This window comes from Drosophila ficusphila, unplaced genomic scaffold, assembly GCF_018152265.1.
Source record: "Drosophila ficusphila isolate 14025-0441.05 unplaced genomic scaffold, ASM1815226v1 contig_106, whole genome shotgun sequence".
Taxonomy (NCBI): domain Eukaryota; kingdom Metazoa; phylum Arthropoda; class Insecta; order Diptera; family Drosophilidae; genus Drosophila; species Drosophila ficusphila.
Window position 1 is genome coordinate 8,911,686 of NW_025063993.1, and position 15,775 is coordinate 8,927,460.

The window sequence follows — 15,775 nt, forward strand, 5'->3', positions numbered from 1 at the left end:
TTTCTAAATCCCTTCAGTTTTTCGTTAACTGCTGTATGAACAAAAGCAATTTTAGCTTTATAGATTACTTTCTGCCCCTACGAATGTTGTCCACAAATCCTCGATATTGGTCTGCCCCTAAGTGTCAAATTGTCTCTACTTAAATGAAAAATACGGTTTGACCACAGTTTTTTGTATGGCTTTTTAAATTATATATGGAACAATATTTTTACACATACAATTAAACGAAATTTTTCACTTACATCGCTAACTATACATAACAATTAATCTTAATTGTAATTGGCTAAAAACACACAGAATCCAACATGGAATCAGAACTTTAGACTGAATCCCGGCCCCATGGCCAACTGGCGTTGCGTTAGCCCGGCGTTCAGAACGAATCCCGTGCTGGCCGACGATCCGCCGGCTCCGTGACTCTTCTTGTTCCCGGTGATTATTCCCGATGAGAGCTTGTTTCCCGGACCAACAGCGATCGGTTCGTCGCGGCCCAGTTGCTTGAACTGCGAGCCACCGGACGGCGGTTTGGGTGACGAGGCCTGCGCCTTGCGGGCGCCCAATTCACTCTTGGCCGGCCAAGTGGGAAACATGGAGGGATCGATGGGCAGTGGCAGTTCCTTGAAGTAGTCGTGCTTCAGGGCCGCGTCGGCGGTCAGTCTTTGTTTCGGATCGAACGTAAGCAGGCCCTGCAGCAGCGACAGTCCCATTTCGGAGGTCTTCTCCTGGAAGTGCTTGCGCAGCTGCGAGACGGGATACTCGGTGAACTGTGAGTTCTGCGACAACATGTTCTTAACGGCGGGCAGCTCAGTGTAGCCGGGCCAGATCTTTTCGTTGGGAGTGCCCAATTCCTGGAAAAAACAAGAAAGCTAAAGTAAATATTCGATTCAATAAAAAGGTAAATAAAGCAATGTTCGTACCTTAAATATCCTGTTAAGCTCATCGATTTCCGATTTGCCTGGAAAGAGCGGCAACATCTGCAGGAATTCGGCGAAAATGCAGCCCACCGACCAGACATCGATGGGCGTAGAGTAAACGGGCGAACAGAGGAGCAGCTCGGGGGCACGGTACCATAAAGTGACCACCAGCGAGGTGTACTTCTTGATGGGCGAGCCATACTCGCGAGCCAGTCCAAAGTCGCCCACTTTGAGAATGCCCTTGTGGGAGAGCAACAGGTTGGAGGTCTTCAGGTCGCGATGCAATATCCAATTGTCGTGCAGATGGGCCACCGCCCGCAAGAGCTGCTGCGTCAGGCACTTGACTTCGCCGGGGAAGAAGCTCTGCTTGCGGTTCTTCATCGTCTCCATCAGCGATTTAAGGTCGTGCTCGACATAGTCCATCACAATAAAGATCTTGTCCATATTGGAACCGACCACGATTTCGCGAACGGTAACGATATTGGGATGTTGGCCCTTGAGAAGCGTGTTGATTTCCCTAAGCGACGTGATGGGAAAGCCCTCCTTTTCCTTCTCCATCTTGAGACGCTTAAGGGCTACAATCTCGTTGGTCCGTTTGTCCTTTGCCCGATAAACCACGCCATAGGTTCCCTCTTCGATGCGGTTGAGGCACTGGAACTCCTCCACCGAACGGCAGCCCTGCACGCCGGGATAATAGTTGGGCAGGGGAAGACCTTTGTCATCGCAGGGTATCTGATCCTCTATGGCTTTCTGTGGTCTATCCTTGAGTTTCTCCTCCGGCTTCTCTTCCAAAGGCTGCTGAGTCATTCCGCGTTCCTCGCTGCGCGTGCTGCTGCTCGGAGAAGCAGTGGCTTCCGCGTCTCGGCGATCGTCCTCATCATCCAGGCTGCTGTGACTCCGGGAACGAGATCTGGAGCGACTGCTGCGAGAGGACTGGGAGCTGCTCTTGGAGCTGACTGAGCGGGAGCGCTGTCGCTGCTTGGGTGACTTGTAGAGCTCGCCCACGCTGAGTGGACTGTCTGGCAGAGGCAGATCCTCGTCGTCGTCCTCCATCTGGGGTTTGGATTTAATCTTGCTTTTCTTTTTGTTAGCATAGCTTTCATCGCTTCCCGACTCCGAGGCACTCTCTGCGCTGTCCTCCTCGGCATCCTCCTTATTGGAGTCGCTCTCTTCACTCTCCTCATCGTCTTCATCATCCTGGATGACCTCCACCTCCTCCTCTCGCCTCTTCTTGTGTTTGGTTTCCTTCTCGTAGCTATCCGACTTGGATTTTCTTTTCACTTGAATGTTTAGGCCAGCTGTCACGCTCGCAGCCACTGCCGTTGGACTCAGTGCATCGCTGTGCTCGTTTCGCTCGCGAAGCAACTCCCGCCGAGCCTCAAGCTCTTCACGAGCCGTCTGCTTGCGCTGGCGACTATCACGATCGGCGGCCAGCAGTTTCTCTCGGCGAGCGAGCAACTCCAAATCCTCCTTTCTCCTGCTGATCTCAACCTCCTCGCGCCACTTGCTGCGATGAGACTTGTGCTGGTGCTGATGTTGGTGCTCCGGCTCGGGACTGTCCAGTAGCTCAATGACTCGCTCATGGCGGCTTTGCTTGTGGGTTGTTCGGCCACTGCGATCTCGCTCCTTGCGAGATCCGCCATCCCGCCGTTCGTTTCGCTCCCCGCGATGCTCGTAATTCTCCTCCGTCTCGTAATCCTTAACGTAGTTGTGCCGCTTCTTAAGCAGCCTGGAACGCAAATCCTGCTCCAGACTCTCTGCATCCTTGCTCTCCGCGTACTTACTGCCTCTGCGCGGTGGCTCCTCCATTGGATAATCGGCGTGCCTACTGCTCGAGTGATAGTTCGACGGATAGGAATGGTAATCGCCACGGGACGCGGTTCGTGCTCCGCTTAAATGCTGGTGGTGATGATGATGGTGGGCAGCATAGCTGGGAGCCGGCGGCAGGGGCTGTTGCTGTTGAGGCGGCTGCGGGTAGTGGTAGGCATGGCCCAGGTGGTGCTTCGGATACGCGACTGCCACATTGCCGGCCCTTTCGCGATGCTGGTGATGGTGGTAGTGTTCCTCCCGATTTCGATACTCGTAGCGGTGCTCCCGATCCAGTGCGAGTCCACCGCCGCCGCCGACATCTTCGCGTTCCTTGTGCCGCCGCCGTTCGCGGGAATGTTTCTTTTTTTCACGCCTGGAACCCGATCCAGATTCCCGGCTCGCCTGCGGCGGTTGTATGTACAGGGCATCGCTGTCCGCCTCGTGGTCCTCATCTTCGCCACGGCTAAAAGTAAGAGAGAAAGTCAAAAATTATGGTGTCATGCTTAATGTGGTGTCCCCATCTGCTGATGATTCTGGAACGTTGCCTGACGATGACCCAGCTGACCCTCGCCCCAGTTGACCAGGCGCTGCTATGACCATGTTGCATGTTGCCGCTAGCAGGTTGCACGTTGCTGCAGTCGGTGTTGTGGATTACATTTTACACTTGCCCTTGGCGGCCTTAAAAACTCGAGTCCATGCTAGCTCTGGAATTCTTCGAGATTAGATACAGAATCTTTGGTGCAGACATAAGCTGATTATTAAGTGTTTATTTGAGGCAATCGTTTCGAAGTTGCTCGGTTAAGGTGCGGCATTATCCCATTTCCGAGCAGCATCGAGTGCAAATTGGTGGGTCGATTTGTGGTAATAAAAGCAAAGAGTTCAACGACTTTAATATGTCGTTAAAATTCTACATATAATTATTTGAGATTTTAAACAAACTTAAAAAAAACCCTATACATAGTAATATGCTTATCAAACACTTACAAAAACAATTTAGTTATTATGTTCGATTTTTTTTACTGGCTTAATTAATGTTTTAATGAAGCAAAAAAAAATTAAAATCGGCCCACCATTGAGTGCAATCAAATGCAGTACTTACCTGATCCCGGATCCCGTGACTATTCCATGGAGCTCGGAGCTCCGAGACTTCCAAGGGCTGTAAAATGCAAACACTTACACGACTGACTGCGCAACCTGCTTGGGAATGGGAGTTATCTTTTGAGAGACAGAGACACGAAAGACATTGAGACAGGACTTGGAAAGAGGCATTAGCAAAGATAGTATACAATATTTTGTGTGTTTGATTCAATTGAGTTACAGGTTATTACAATTTACCGCCATCGCACATGAGAGAGATCGGATCGATCGATCGGGTCGGAGCTTATCAGATCTCGATTCTCGGGTGTTCGGTTCTGGGAACACACATAATAAGCCAGCGGCGGTTCAAGCGAGATTAGCGTGGTTGGCTTGAGAAGATTCGGTCCCATCTGCCGTTGACACTGCAGGAGCACACTTCAAAACTCGAATTTTGCACATTGCTTGACTGTTTTCTTTCGTTTTCGTTTTCATTTTGGTTTTGGTTTTTATTTTATAGCTTTGTTGGTTTTTTTTTTTGTTATGATTATTATTAGGTATTGTTGTTGGCCATCGCGCGCCTCGGTCATGGGACAAGTACACACTTTTTGGCCTATTTGCAACGAAAAAATTCAAGTCAATTAAACGGTTCAATAAATTCAATAAATTTTTTAATCGTCATAAATTGGTTGTTTATTTTTGGTTTTGGTATTTTTGTTATTATTATCAAGGAGAGCAAACAAGCGCGAAAGGGATGTTGGAGGTGATTTATGTATATTGGGGCGAATGTTCATCTTACAAACGCAAATTTCGTTTCAAGATTATAGAATTAGCATGTACAATTCATAATAGTCAACAGATAAAGATGGTGGGGGGAAAATTGGCCACCCACTGCATACACACACACGCAACAGTTATTGCTAAGAGTGCGGTCAAAATAATAGTTGCAATTTTGATTAGATTGACAATTAAAGAGGGTAAACGGTAAAATGTTTATTCAGTAAACGTCAATAAAAGAAAACAATAAACGGAATATCCTTTACATTTTTTCCTCGAACTAAGTAAAAAAAATAGAAACAAAAATTGTTTATCGCAGCTGTAAGTGTGGGCGAGATGTGGCAGTTATATATCTAGCTTGATTTTTAGCGGAATTCCCGTCGCGTTGCCAGCCCTTTCGTGTATATGTACGCCTCTTTGTGTGTATGCAGCAACAATTTTCCATGAATAGCATATTGAGAATGGAATCTCCGTATTTTCCCAGGACCCCCGGATAATACACACCTGTGATAATGCCCATCGTTGGGGCTCCGCAACTGGCCATCCTCGCTGCCGGATGAATTGACCATTTTACAGCGTGTTATTCGCAGTTGTACAGCCAATTAAAGTGCCAATTTCACGGGTTGTCCTTCCGCTGATTCACGTAATTTTCGGCAGGTTTTTGTGGCGTTGGCCTCTCTGCCGTTGGGTTCAATCGTTATGCTGGCGGTTAATCAGCATTTAAGTGATTTATTTCGGTTTTTCGGTGGTATCTCACGCACTTCAGTAAAAGACGTCTGCGTTTTTTTTGGTGGAAATGTGAAATTCAGCGTTTGACAGCACGCAAAAGCAAAATGGCGTCGCATCGGCTTGGTGATGCCAACTTGGGACGAAAGTGAGTCTTAGCAGCTGATGCGTCAGCTGCTGCGATTTTACAACGAGCATTCGTCGTAACAAGTCACGCAAAAATTTTATTTATTTTAAAAAATAATAAAATAATTAATGCAACCTAACAAAAAACAGACAAATGACAGTGTTGTCCACGATTAACTTATTACTGTTTTTTGAGCAAAACAATATTAATCGCGCTAAAACATAATGTAAGGTCGTGACTCACGCCAGAATTCATGTAACGTGCACATCCCTAGTTCAGTTCCTTCAGAAAATTTATTTACTTAAATTACATTTACAGCATGTTGCAGCGCCTGTGGCGTGGAACTCCTTCCTTGGGACGGTGTGGTAGACAATTGGCCTCTACCCTGCCCACAAATCAGGAGCAACCGGGCGAGGAGGTAGAGGTCAGTGCAACGGTGAAGAGGATTCGCGCGGAATTGGCTGCTGACAAGCAAAAGCTAAAGTGGCGGACTCCCATTGGCGATCGGCCGGAGGATTGGAACAGCAAATTAAAACTTTTCTCCAACTCGGAGCAAACATCCGACTTCATTGTGATGATGCAGCAGCCCCTCGACTTGAGTCCAAGGAACATGCGCCAGTGGTGGGACAACCGGCAGGAGCGAATCGAAAGGCACATGCAGCAGTTTATCCCGGAGCGACACAAGATTCTGGGTGCCGACTTGGCTGCTGCACATTTCATCCTGTATCGCGGTGGTGCCGCCAAGTTCCTTACCGATTCCCGCTGGCACAGAGCCACGGAGGATGGGGAATTCAACCTGCCCAATAAATTTGATCCTGCCTACAAAGTGGAAGCATTGAGGTGCGATAATATGGTTCTCTACTACGAGGGATTGGAAAATCTGCGTTGCCTGGATTCGCTCAAGTTCTTGTCCTTTCACAACGTCAAAACTATTGATGATTGGTGTCTAGACAGGATTTCGGGCGGTGGCTTCCCGCACCTGGAAGTGCTCGACCTTTCGGGCACCCAAATTACCACCAATGGACTAGCCTGCCTATATCGTCTGCCGCAGCTTAAATTGCTTATCCTGGATGATCCCAAGGGAACCCTGGAGTGGGAATTGGCCACGGCTATGCTGGAAGAGTCTATGCCGGCCCTTAAAGTTGTGGGAGCCGATGTTGTACACGGCTAAGGCAAAATTGGTTATGTGCAATTAGAAGATTTATAGGCGTTTTTAAATTAAATGAAAATTGAATTGTTACAACCTCAATACAGTGTGCTTTTTAAGAACATAAAACTTTTCATACAAAAAAACTATATGTTCCTTCATTATAAAAATCTTCCCGGCATTTATGTACAATTAACTTGTATACGAAAAATTAGTTATGTAGAATTCTATCAACTTTGTTTGGGTTTCCCCTTCATATATTCTGCTTTGATTGCATCGCGTTCGTCCAAAGGTGGCAAGTATGGGGCGATTCCCTTGGCTCTCCTGTCGCTTTTTACTTTGTTCTACAAAAGAATTATGTTTTAGTTTATAACTCGACGACTTTAATTAATAATCTCACCCAAAACTCCTTGCAGTTGTTGTAATTCGCGAAATAAACTTCGCACTTGTCGCGATCAAAGTTGTTTTTGTTGAGACATTTAAACGACAGTTCTTGTTCCTGTGTATTTAAGGAAGTAATTAGCATACATTTATTTTCTAATGATCAAGCACCTTCAGGCAGGGATTGTCCCTCTCCGCATTCAAATTACGAGGCATTTCGGTTTAAATAAATATGTTCAAATGCCTTATATAAATTACCAATTGTTTTGGTTTTTTGACATTAAGGAAATGCCAACTTGCTAGTCAGCTGGTCCCATGGTTGCCAGATTGACCCAAAATTAATCAGCTGTTTCATTTGTTTATTTTATAAAAATGGGTTCTTTACTCTTTGATATTAAATTAAAGAGAGAGAATAAGGTTTACTATGAAAATGTAAGTTTTTGCAAAAACTTAAAAGTGTTCTTTAATGCATGTTTGTTTTTTCCAGGACATGCTGTTGGGTTGTGTTCAGTTTCAGTGCTCGCAGGAGACGAAACACGAAGGAATTATGTTGTATCTGGAAGGAATTGTTAATCTGCAACTAAGTACTAAAACAGTGGGGTTATTTGATGCTTTTTACAACTCGGTGAAGCCCATAAATCTACTGCAGAATAGTCTGGAGCTATCTGCTCCTGGAAAATTAAGTGCCGGTCGTTCGGAATTCCATTTTGAGCTGCCTTTGGTGTGCAAAAAGGAACCGCGAATTCTCTATGAAACATACCACGGTGTTTTCATCAACGTTAATTACCAGTTAAATTGCACTGTTAAGAGAAATTTCCTGGGTAAATCCATGACCAGGATCCAACAATTCTGCGTGCAATATAAACCAGTGGCTTTGGGCGAAGATTCCCTAAAAGCGGCACCCTTCAGTTTGAGTCCGGACTCGCTGCAGAAGAATGCCAGCGCCAAGGAGAGATTGTCCATGCCAAGATTCCTGATCACAGGACGTCTGGATAGGAGTGAGTCCTGTGTAACTACTCCGATTACCGGTAGCATAACGGTTCAGCACACGGAGGCGGCCATTAAGTCCATTGAAATGCAATTGGTTCGCGTTGAAACCTGCGGTTGTGACGAAGGATATTCCAAGGACGCAACGGAAATCCAGACGATACAAATAGCCGACGGTAATGTGCTGCCAAAGTTTGAGCTCCCCATCTATATGGTCCTGCCCAGATTATTCACCTGTCCTACGCTTCTCACCAAGAATTTCAAAATCGGTAAGAACTTTATTTGTACATTGTAAATATTTGTTTGTCTGCATGAATGGTATATTTTTATTCATTTTCAGAGTTTGAATTAAATCTGGTTGTCGTGTTTAAGGAGGACTACACCGTTAGTGAGAACTTTAAAATAATTTTAAAACGTTCGGCAGGACCTCTGCCCAGCAAAATAACAACCGCAGGTCGTTAATGAATGAAATGACTTATCGAATATGGCAGCTATTTTATAATTAATATATAAACTAATTGTTTGTATGCATCTCAATATAGTTTTCGAAAATATTCTTTGATTTTTTCCTAATGAATGTTCGGAGATTTAAACAATGTATTCCTTAAGTTTAATAAACTAAAAATATTATTTCCAAAAAATTATGGTAGCGTATCTCCACTTATTTTGAAATCTCTTATAATCTTGTTTAAAGTTTTATAAATGGGTGCTATCGAAGAACAAAAATCACTGATATTTCCAGGTTAAAAACCCGCCCACAAAATCATCTGATCATCTACTACTTTCCAGGATTTCCAGGTTTTTGCTCTTCTTCTCTCCTCTGACTTCCGTGTTGCCGGTAAGTGCATATCCATTTCCTGAACTGTCCTTCGTTGCATGGATTACTATTTAAATCTTAAATAAGCTGATACTGTTTTTTTTGAAGAGCTGCTATCATATACACATAATGCACTTTTTTATTTACATATTTTTATTATTCATATTTATATGTTTATCTGGTCTTCTCTCCATGCCCTCTTCTGGGTTGGGAGTCATCTGTCTTACAAATTTTTTGATTAGTTTGTATTAAGCGAACGCTTAGTTGGTTTGGGGTAGCTTCTCCTTTTAGATGTCAGTTTCTTCAATTTTTGAGTCTCCTAAAGGCTTCTCCTTAGGCTCGGATTCCTCCTTCTCATTGGGTTCCTTTTCTCCTGATGACTTCTCAGACTTTAAATCGCCTTCACCATTAGACTTCTTATCGCTGGGATTGGCCAACTCCGCCAGATTGAACTTTTTGCAGTCCAGATAGTTTTCGATGACACTTAGCAAGCACCAGCCCCTCAAAACCTCCACAATGATGGATTTCTTGGCCTCCTTCAGGTCCACTTTGTTGCCCACATTCTTTGAGTTGACTAGTTCGGCCAGCTTGGCGATGATTTGATCTCGCTTGATTTGCTGATTGTAGCGATGGTTGAATATGATGCCATAGCTTGTGGGTTCCTTGAGAAAGTGCTTATCGAAGAGGATTCCGGCTGCAGAAATTATGTCGGGCATGTTGGCACGGCAAACCACTTCAATGGGCACCAAGCGAAGGACGAACCGGGACATAGACTTTCCTGTGGTGGCAATGTCGTTAATAATGTATTTTCCTAGGGCCACAGGATCTTCCAATTGGGTGCGTATGAAGACGCAGTTGGTAGTGCTGGTATCTAAGCTCTGGAATCGCACTTTTCGCTGGGAGTTCTTCTCACGACACTTGGCTGCAGCTGCTTCTAGATCATCGTCGTCATCGCTGGTGGCTTCTCCTGCAGTTGCTTTTCCAGCATCCCCACTTGCCTCACCACCTGCTTCTTCCTGTGCCTCCTCTTTTTCCGGCTCATTCTCCACTTTTTCCGGACCGTAAAGAATATCCGCATAGTGGTTCAACAGATTGTAGCATTCGCGGACACACGCCTTCTCGTTTATGTTGCACGTGGCGAAGAATCCACGTTGTCCAGGTTGAAGCACCTGCGCCTTCGATTTGAAGTACTTCTTCTTGTTGTTCTTAAACTTATAGTTCTTTGTCATTTTCGATTTTTTGGCAGAAGGTTCCATAAAATAAACAAAATTGTACCGGTTGCTGGAAACTAAAGAGACCGTAAATGGTGCGTTAAAATAATACCTCAACATTTCAACAAAGTCAAAATTTGGCACTAAAAAAGTAATCAGGTATGGTCACTCAAAAAAAAATGTATATTTCAAAATTTAAAAACCGTTCAGGTTTTAAAGGTGATATATGAAAATGTATTTAGAAATAATTAACAACACTTTCAGACCCCTTATTCCTAAACCGAAAGCACAATTAAGAACGACCACTATTAAAATAATAAGCAGTAAGTTTTTATTTAATTTTAGTTACTTTTATTATGCCGACATTCTCTCATACATTTGCCGTAGTCTGTCACTTAAATTCAATTACTCTCAATCCATTTGATGCTGTAAACATTTTAGCGTTAATACGTATGTGCCTGTTTTCGGTTCGAATTTAAAATTAGATAAATTTAAGAATTTTGGAATTATTTATTTTCTGCGTTCGCACTAAGATTAGTTCATCATTCGTTCACATCGCTTACTAAACATAAGAAAAACAGAATTCATCAGTATCAGTTGTTTTTTGCACACTTAAATGCTAAAGCATGGTAGCATATATATGCGAAATGAAAGTACAAAATACAGATGGAAAAGGCTGCTGAAAATCTAACTAAAGACCTATCTCGCTCCGCCTGGACTTACTCCGCAGACTTTCGTTTCAAGTTTTTGATTGTGGTTTACCAATATACAGCGGTATATCGCATTAAAGTATAAATAAATGTATTGCAAAGTGGCGTCGAACATAACAAATGCAGCGCCGCCCGGCTTTGCTTTGACTTAAGCCTTAAAATGTTGTGAACTTAAACGTCTAGGGGTCCCTAAAACATAACTAATTCACGCACTATCCGCATGATTTCGCTTCTCGCGTCCTTTTAAACATAGTGTGTGTGTGAAAATGTACAAGGCAAAGAGCAATACAAAAATTATCATCAAACTAAAATTACGAATTATGCATAGAGTAAAGTAAAATGTACAATTGTTGCTATTTATATAAAACAAGCTAGCGCGTTCTTTGCTTCCGCAATTGCATATGCCGCGTGTCATGCAGGATTGCCATAACTTTTGCCCACATATCCTTGAGTTTCGGGTGTGTATTCATATGGGGTGTGGTGATCGATGACCGCTCTCTAGATCTTTGCATATTTACCAAAGTTTTAGTGCTTCAATTTGAGGAAGAACGCACTCTGCCGCTTTTCCAATTGGTCAGCGGGAAAAGCGGCAGGTGCTTCGCTCCCAAGGCTCCGAGCCGAGAATCGAGCAAAAGTAACTATTATCAACACATTGCCAAATGAATTGCATCCGAGAATGTGTTCACAAGACTACTTTTAATGTCCGTCGGCTGTAGTTTCAGTTTTTTAGTTTCTTTTCATGCTCTCACGTATTCAAGTGCCATATAAATCTGGTTCCATATATGTATATAAATAGGTGTTATCATGATTGTTGTGGTGAAGAGGGAAACGTTGCGGTGCTTACAATTAGGTGAGGTCTGCTCGTAGGTGCATATGACTATAGTATTTATAGTATGATATAGCTTGCACTACCATAAGATCGATGACGTTTAAAATCAAAGTAAATATACAAAGCATACGAAGGGTAAATGAATCAAACTTAGCTTAGGTCAAAATGTACAGTGTTGTGGGAAGGTTAAGTGTGGTTTTGTGTGCGGTTTTTTCTGTGTGGTATGGCTGTCCGATAGAACGCAAAGTTATGACAAAAGTACACAAATCAATCGATCATACGCAAGAGTTGCTGAGTAGGTAACATTTAAAACCGCCCGGCTGGATTGCCCGCCCCGAAATTAACTTAATCCTAAGCATAGAGCGTGCACTCGATGTAACTCGTGGGCACGAATCCCTCGTCCCAGCCATTGGAGTTGTTCGCCCGCCGCACCCGCGTCCATCCGTCTCCTTGATCAATCTCGATCACCTGCAGCTCCTCGCCCTCGTTCATGGGTATGCTTCCCTCGCTGGAGGCTGTGAGGAATAGAATACTTAATTAATTGAAAAAGAATTGACTGGTATTTGAGTAACCCACCTTCGAAAGGATACAGGGCTCGACATGTGCCCAGTGGGTTTAGGGTCTCCACTTCGGTTTCATAGTAGGTGTCCTCGCCAATTGCATTCTCGTTGGCACTGCCCTGGCCCGATCCCGGCAGGGATGTGTGCGAAGTGCCCAGGCCGCTCTCAGGACTTGCCGAACTGCTGGATTTCACCATGGAAAAGGCAAAATGAAACGAAATATTTGAAGAAGTTGCAATTTTCACATTATTAAGTGTCATTATGTATGGTGTAGAGCAGTAAATAATCAAACTATAAGGCTACAAATTAGGAGTTAAGTCAATTTGGTGTTTAAATTTTGTATCTTTGGCTTACTGTGGACTTTCTGGGCTGTTATTGCTTTATAGATTTGTGATTTGTGAACCAACACCAAAGAAAATGCCACACACCATGAAGAGTGCAGTGATAGAATGGTCGAATAAATACAAATAGGATATGCAATGCCAAATCATAATGCTACGATAATGTATGTACGAGTATAATGCATGTGGTGAGATATATATATATTTATAAACATTGAACGTAGACTTATGAGTGTACCCGTTATTGTTATTATTATGCCCATTTTGTATTTGCGCCACATTATCCTCAGAATCTGACCTGCTTAAGCTGCCAGCGTCATCGGGCTGGTCGTCGCCATCTTCATGATGGTCATCGGCACTGCCATTGGAATGTCTAAAAGAGTAAAATCCATTTAATAATGAATATGGATAGTCCTTAGATCAAGACGCATCCCAACTCACCTAGAGGTTCGGTGACCGTTTTGCAATTGATTTCGATTCGCCTGCGGACTGCTAGTTGCCACCGGCACTTGACTGGCCTTCTCCAAGAAGCCCTGGTACTTCTTCAAGTCCACTTTCAGCTTCTCCAACTTGTGTTCCGACTCGTTCAGTTGTCCCTCGACGGTCATGGGATTGCCCAGCGAAGAGTTCGCCTCATAGACGATCTTCATCTTCATCAGGCCGTCCCGTGCGTTTGTTTCCTGGGAGATCTTCTGCTGCAGCTCGGCGATCTTCGCCTGCAGCTTCTTTCTCCTCTGGTTCGGTGGCAGATCGCTGAAGTCCTCCTTTTGTCCATCCGCAGTCAGGGAGTTCTGTGGCAACGGCAGTTTGATTAGTTCGGCGTTTAACAAAAGCGAATAACGATATCTTTTTAGGCAAATGCAATGAGTAATAAAGTACAAAATCAGGGCTAGAAGGACATCCACAAGACACAACAAGAGTTGCACGCAGTGATTAGAATCAGTACAACACAAAAACAAAAACGAATATCAACAAACCATAAATAAATGCAAATATTTAGATAAACCAATGACCCGCTTTCGATATCAATCAAACCCGTTCGTAAGGTCATTAAAGAAAAGTTATGGAAATGGAACGAAAGGGAAAATAAGGCGATAAAGGCATTCAATCATGCAGAGAGATTTTCGAGAGCTAATAAAGAGCTAATAATAAAAAAACCAAACTAAAGCAATCGTAAAGTTTACAACTGAATAGAACAAAGTGTGAGTGTGCTGCTGTGGCTTTCAGCTTGTTAGCTAACAATTTAATGGTTAATTTAAGGTCTAAACATTTGATGATAATTGGTTGTGTTAATTTTTAGAACTTGACTCTCTTTTTGGTCAAGCCCAGAATATGCCGATCGTTTGCGTTCAGGCGTTTAAAGTGAAAGTTACTCAGACTATTAATTATCATTAATGGAAACGATATATGCTAGTGATGGTTAGATTTATATTTAGCTGATTGTGATTAGTAGATAGCGAGATAGTGGTGTTATTAAGATTAATCGTAGGGGGCTAGTTAAGGCTAGGCTTAGTTAGAGTTAGTTACTTAGTTGGGAGAGAGCTGAAAGATTCATCATACCTTCATGGTGATACAGGCTTCAATTATCTGCCGTTGCTATTGGCAGCGAATTGATTTAGTAATTTATTTGTAGGATTGCATTTTTGAAATTGTATCACATGTTTGTCGGTTGTGTGTGTGTGTGTGTTTAAGCATTTTAATCGTTTCAAAACCGAATGGCAGCAACAAATATGTGTACAAAAGTAGAAATCAAGAGTTAATCAATTAATATCGGTGAGTTATAGAAGAAGCTTTGGATTTGGTATGACTTTGCAGTTGGTGAGGGCAAACTCAAGGCACAAAGTATTAGTAAATGCGACACAAAACATGGCAATTCATAAGCGATCCGGGGTGAGGCGATGTATGTATATATGGAAATGTCGATCTGGCTGAGGATTATGCATGGAGAGGAGGAGACGAGTCGAGGACTTTGGACACTTGGTACTTACGGCAAGAGACAGAACCATGTCCAAGTGAAATAAAGATATGGTAATCGAGATTCGATCAAATTAATATAGAAATAGAACGGAAAAGAGAGAAGACTGGATGAGTAAACCATAAAGAGAGACACAAACCGAAACCAAAACCAAGACCTACGACTTATCAATAGAACATCGAACTTAACAACTAATCAAGAGGCGTCTCAACTCAAGAGGCTGGTGCACAGAATGGAACGGACAAGTGAGGAGAACTGAAAACTCTGGACAATATCGAGATAGAGAGTCAGGCAGTGGTGGAAACCGGGTCTAAACACCCACTGGGCATCCCACCGGATTTGGCCCCCACAAATTGGCCACTGACTCTCTCACCTTGTTGCTTCCGAATATGTTGAAGATTCCCACGCGCTTCTTCAGCTTGTTGGCACTCATCGTGCCCCTCATGGTCAGGTGGTTCGATGTCGAGTTGCTGTAGTGCGAGTCCTGCACGGCGTCTGGATCCAGTTTGGACAGATCCTCGAAGGGAATGTCTCTTGGTGGCGTGAAACCGGATTGGTATCTGCAAAAGAAGAGTAACATTAATTTCTATTCGTTTAAAACCCTTTCAATCTGTTTCCAACCTTTCTATGACTTTAAAGGTATCCTCCTTCTCGTTGATGGACTCGCCGGCCTTCACGATGCCCTCCATGCAGCGTGCAATGATGGGCGCCACCGAGGACTCCACATCGGCCGCGCCCACAATGAACTCCCGAAAGCCGCGGGTGCGCTTCTCGTCCAGCTCCTGCAGTCGATTGAGAACCGCGGGCAGCAGCATGCTGAAATGCTGCTGCTGCAGATTGTTCGTCTTCTGCAGCTGGTTGGCGTACTCGTTCTTGGCATCGTCCGACTGCTGGATCTTCGACGTCATCACGTTCTTGTAGCGCTCCACCTCGGCCCGGCTGAGATTGAGGTCCATGTCCGCCCGCTTGTAGCTGTCCACCGCCTTCTCCGAGTCGCGGTAGGCCTTCTCGTAGTTCCGCTTGGCCCGATCCAGCGAGGAGAGCTGCGTGGTGAGGTTCTGCTGCAGGGTGGCACCATCGCTGAGGCATTTCTGCAGGCATATTGGATGGATAAGTTATTTATGTACAATATATTTGGTTTTTCCCATGAACTCACCTTGCGTTCTTCGCGCAGTGTCTTGGACAGCAGCGTCACTCCCGCGATGATCTGCAGCTGCAGGGACTCGGAAACCACCTCGCGCTGTCCCGCCAGATCGCCCACCTCCTTGAGCAGATTGCGGAACGCTTGCATCGATGTGAATCTGTAAAGTGAGGGGAGCATGTGAATCAGTTCGACCTACGCCAATTTGCGCCCGAGGAGTATTACGAGTTTAAGTGCACAGAGAAAAATAGG

The 15,775-nt window shown here is 44.2% G+C and overlaps 6 protein-coding genes across 16 annotated transcripts in view; 2 read left to right on the forward strand and 4 right to left on the reverse strand.

Moving 5' to 3' along the window:
• Positions 1-162: 162 nt before the first annotated feature.
• Positions 163-5,420, reverse strand: LOC108096278 (serine/threonine-protein kinase PITSLRE). Of its 4 annotated transcripts, XM_017197742.2 has the most exons (5): positions 5,333-5,420; positions 5,076-5,273; positions 4,056-4,407; positions 915-3,183; positions 163-845 (listed from the first exon to the last, which is right to left on the reverse strand). In XM_017197742.2, the coding sequence occupies exons 3-5, from the start codon at positions 4,205-4,207 to the stop codon at positions 312-314; spliced, it is 2,955 nt and encodes a 984-aa protein (XP_017053231.1). In that variant the 5' UTR covers positions 4,208-4,407; positions 5,076-5,273; positions 5,333-5,420; the 3' UTR covers positions 163-311. The 4 variants fall into 4 exon arrangements, with proteins under 4 accessions (XP_017053231.1, XP_017053230.1, XP_017053232.1 ...); XM_017197741.2 differs by having other exon boundaries at positions 5,076-5,414; XM_017197743.2 differs by lacking the exon at positions 4,056-4,407 and having other exon boundaries at positions 5,076-5,414.
• A 254-nt stretch (positions 5,421-5,674) lies between these two features.
• Positions 5,675-6,673, forward strand: LOC108096395 (distal membrane-arm assembly complex protein 2). Its single transcript, XM_017197962.1, has one exon. The coding sequence runs from the start codon at positions 5,744-5,746 to the stop codon at positions 6,593-6,595; it is 852 nt and encodes a 283-aa protein (XP_017053451.1). The 5' UTR covers positions 5,675-5,743; the 3' UTR covers positions 6,596-6,673.
• Positions 6,674-6,724: 51 nt separating this feature from the next.
• On the reverse strand, positions 6,725-7,252 carry LOC108096396 (coiled-coil-helix-coiled-coil-helix domain-containing protein 7). Its single transcript, XM_017197964.1, has 3 exons — positions 7,124-7,252; positions 6,972-7,070; positions 6,725-6,915 (listed from the first exon to the last, which is right to left on the reverse strand). Exons 1-3 carry the CDS (start codon positions 7,166-7,168, stop codon positions 6,802-6,804), a joined length of 258 nt encoding a protein of 85 aa, XP_017053453.1. The 5' UTR covers positions 7,169-7,252; the 3' UTR covers positions 6,725-6,801.
• A 2-nt stretch (positions 7,253-7,254) lies between these two features.
• Positions 7,255-8,493, forward strand: LOC108096394 (vacuolar protein sorting-associated protein 26C). Its single transcript, XM_017197961.1, has 3 exons — positions 7,255-7,384; positions 7,440-8,208; positions 8,280-8,493. The coding sequence occupies exons 1-3, from the start codon at positions 7,325-7,327 to the stop codon at positions 8,399-8,401; spliced, it is 951 nt and encodes a 316-aa protein (XP_017053450.1). The 5' UTR covers positions 7,255-7,324; the 3' UTR covers positions 8,402-8,493.
• A 384-nt stretch (positions 8,494-8,877) lies between these two features.
• On the reverse strand, positions 8,878-10,067 carry LOC108096393 (THUMP domain-containing protein 1 homolog). The gene has a single exon (XM_017197960.2). It carries the CDS (start codon positions 10,010-10,012, stop codon positions 9,044-9,046), a length of 969 nt encoding a protein of 322 aa, XP_017053449.1. The 5' UTR covers positions 10,013-10,067; the 3' UTR covers positions 8,878-9,043.
• Positions 10,068-10,295: 228 nt separating this feature from the next.
• The window catches only part of LOC108096311 (formin-binding protein 1-like), a 32,713-nt gene continuing 27,233 nt past the window's right edge, over positions 10,296-15,775 (reverse strand). Inside the window, exons 5-12 of one of the 8 annotated variants that reach the window (XM_017197802.2) lie at positions 15,539-15,683; positions 15,004-15,473; positions 14,756-14,942; positions 13,968-14,003; positions 12,849-13,198; positions 12,706-12,780; positions 12,083-12,246; positions 10,296-12,021 (exon numbers count right to left, since the gene is read on the reverse strand). In XM_017197802.2, the coding sequence (XP_017053291.1) occupies positions 11,858-12,021; positions 12,083-12,246; positions 12,706-12,780; positions 12,849-13,198; positions 13,968-14,003; positions 14,756-14,942; positions 15,004-15,473; positions 15,539-15,683 (1,591 nt within the window). In that variant the 3' untranslated portion in view covers positions 10,296-11,857. Of the gene's footprint in view, positions 12,022-12,082; positions 12,250-12,645; positions 12,781-12,848; positions 13,199-13,967; positions 14,004-14,755; positions 14,943-15,003; positions 15,474-15,538; positions 15,684-15,775 lie in introns of all 8 variants that reach the window. The other 7 variants (XM_017197801.2, XM_017197798.2, XM_017197805.2 and 4 more) reach the window with 7 other exon arrangements.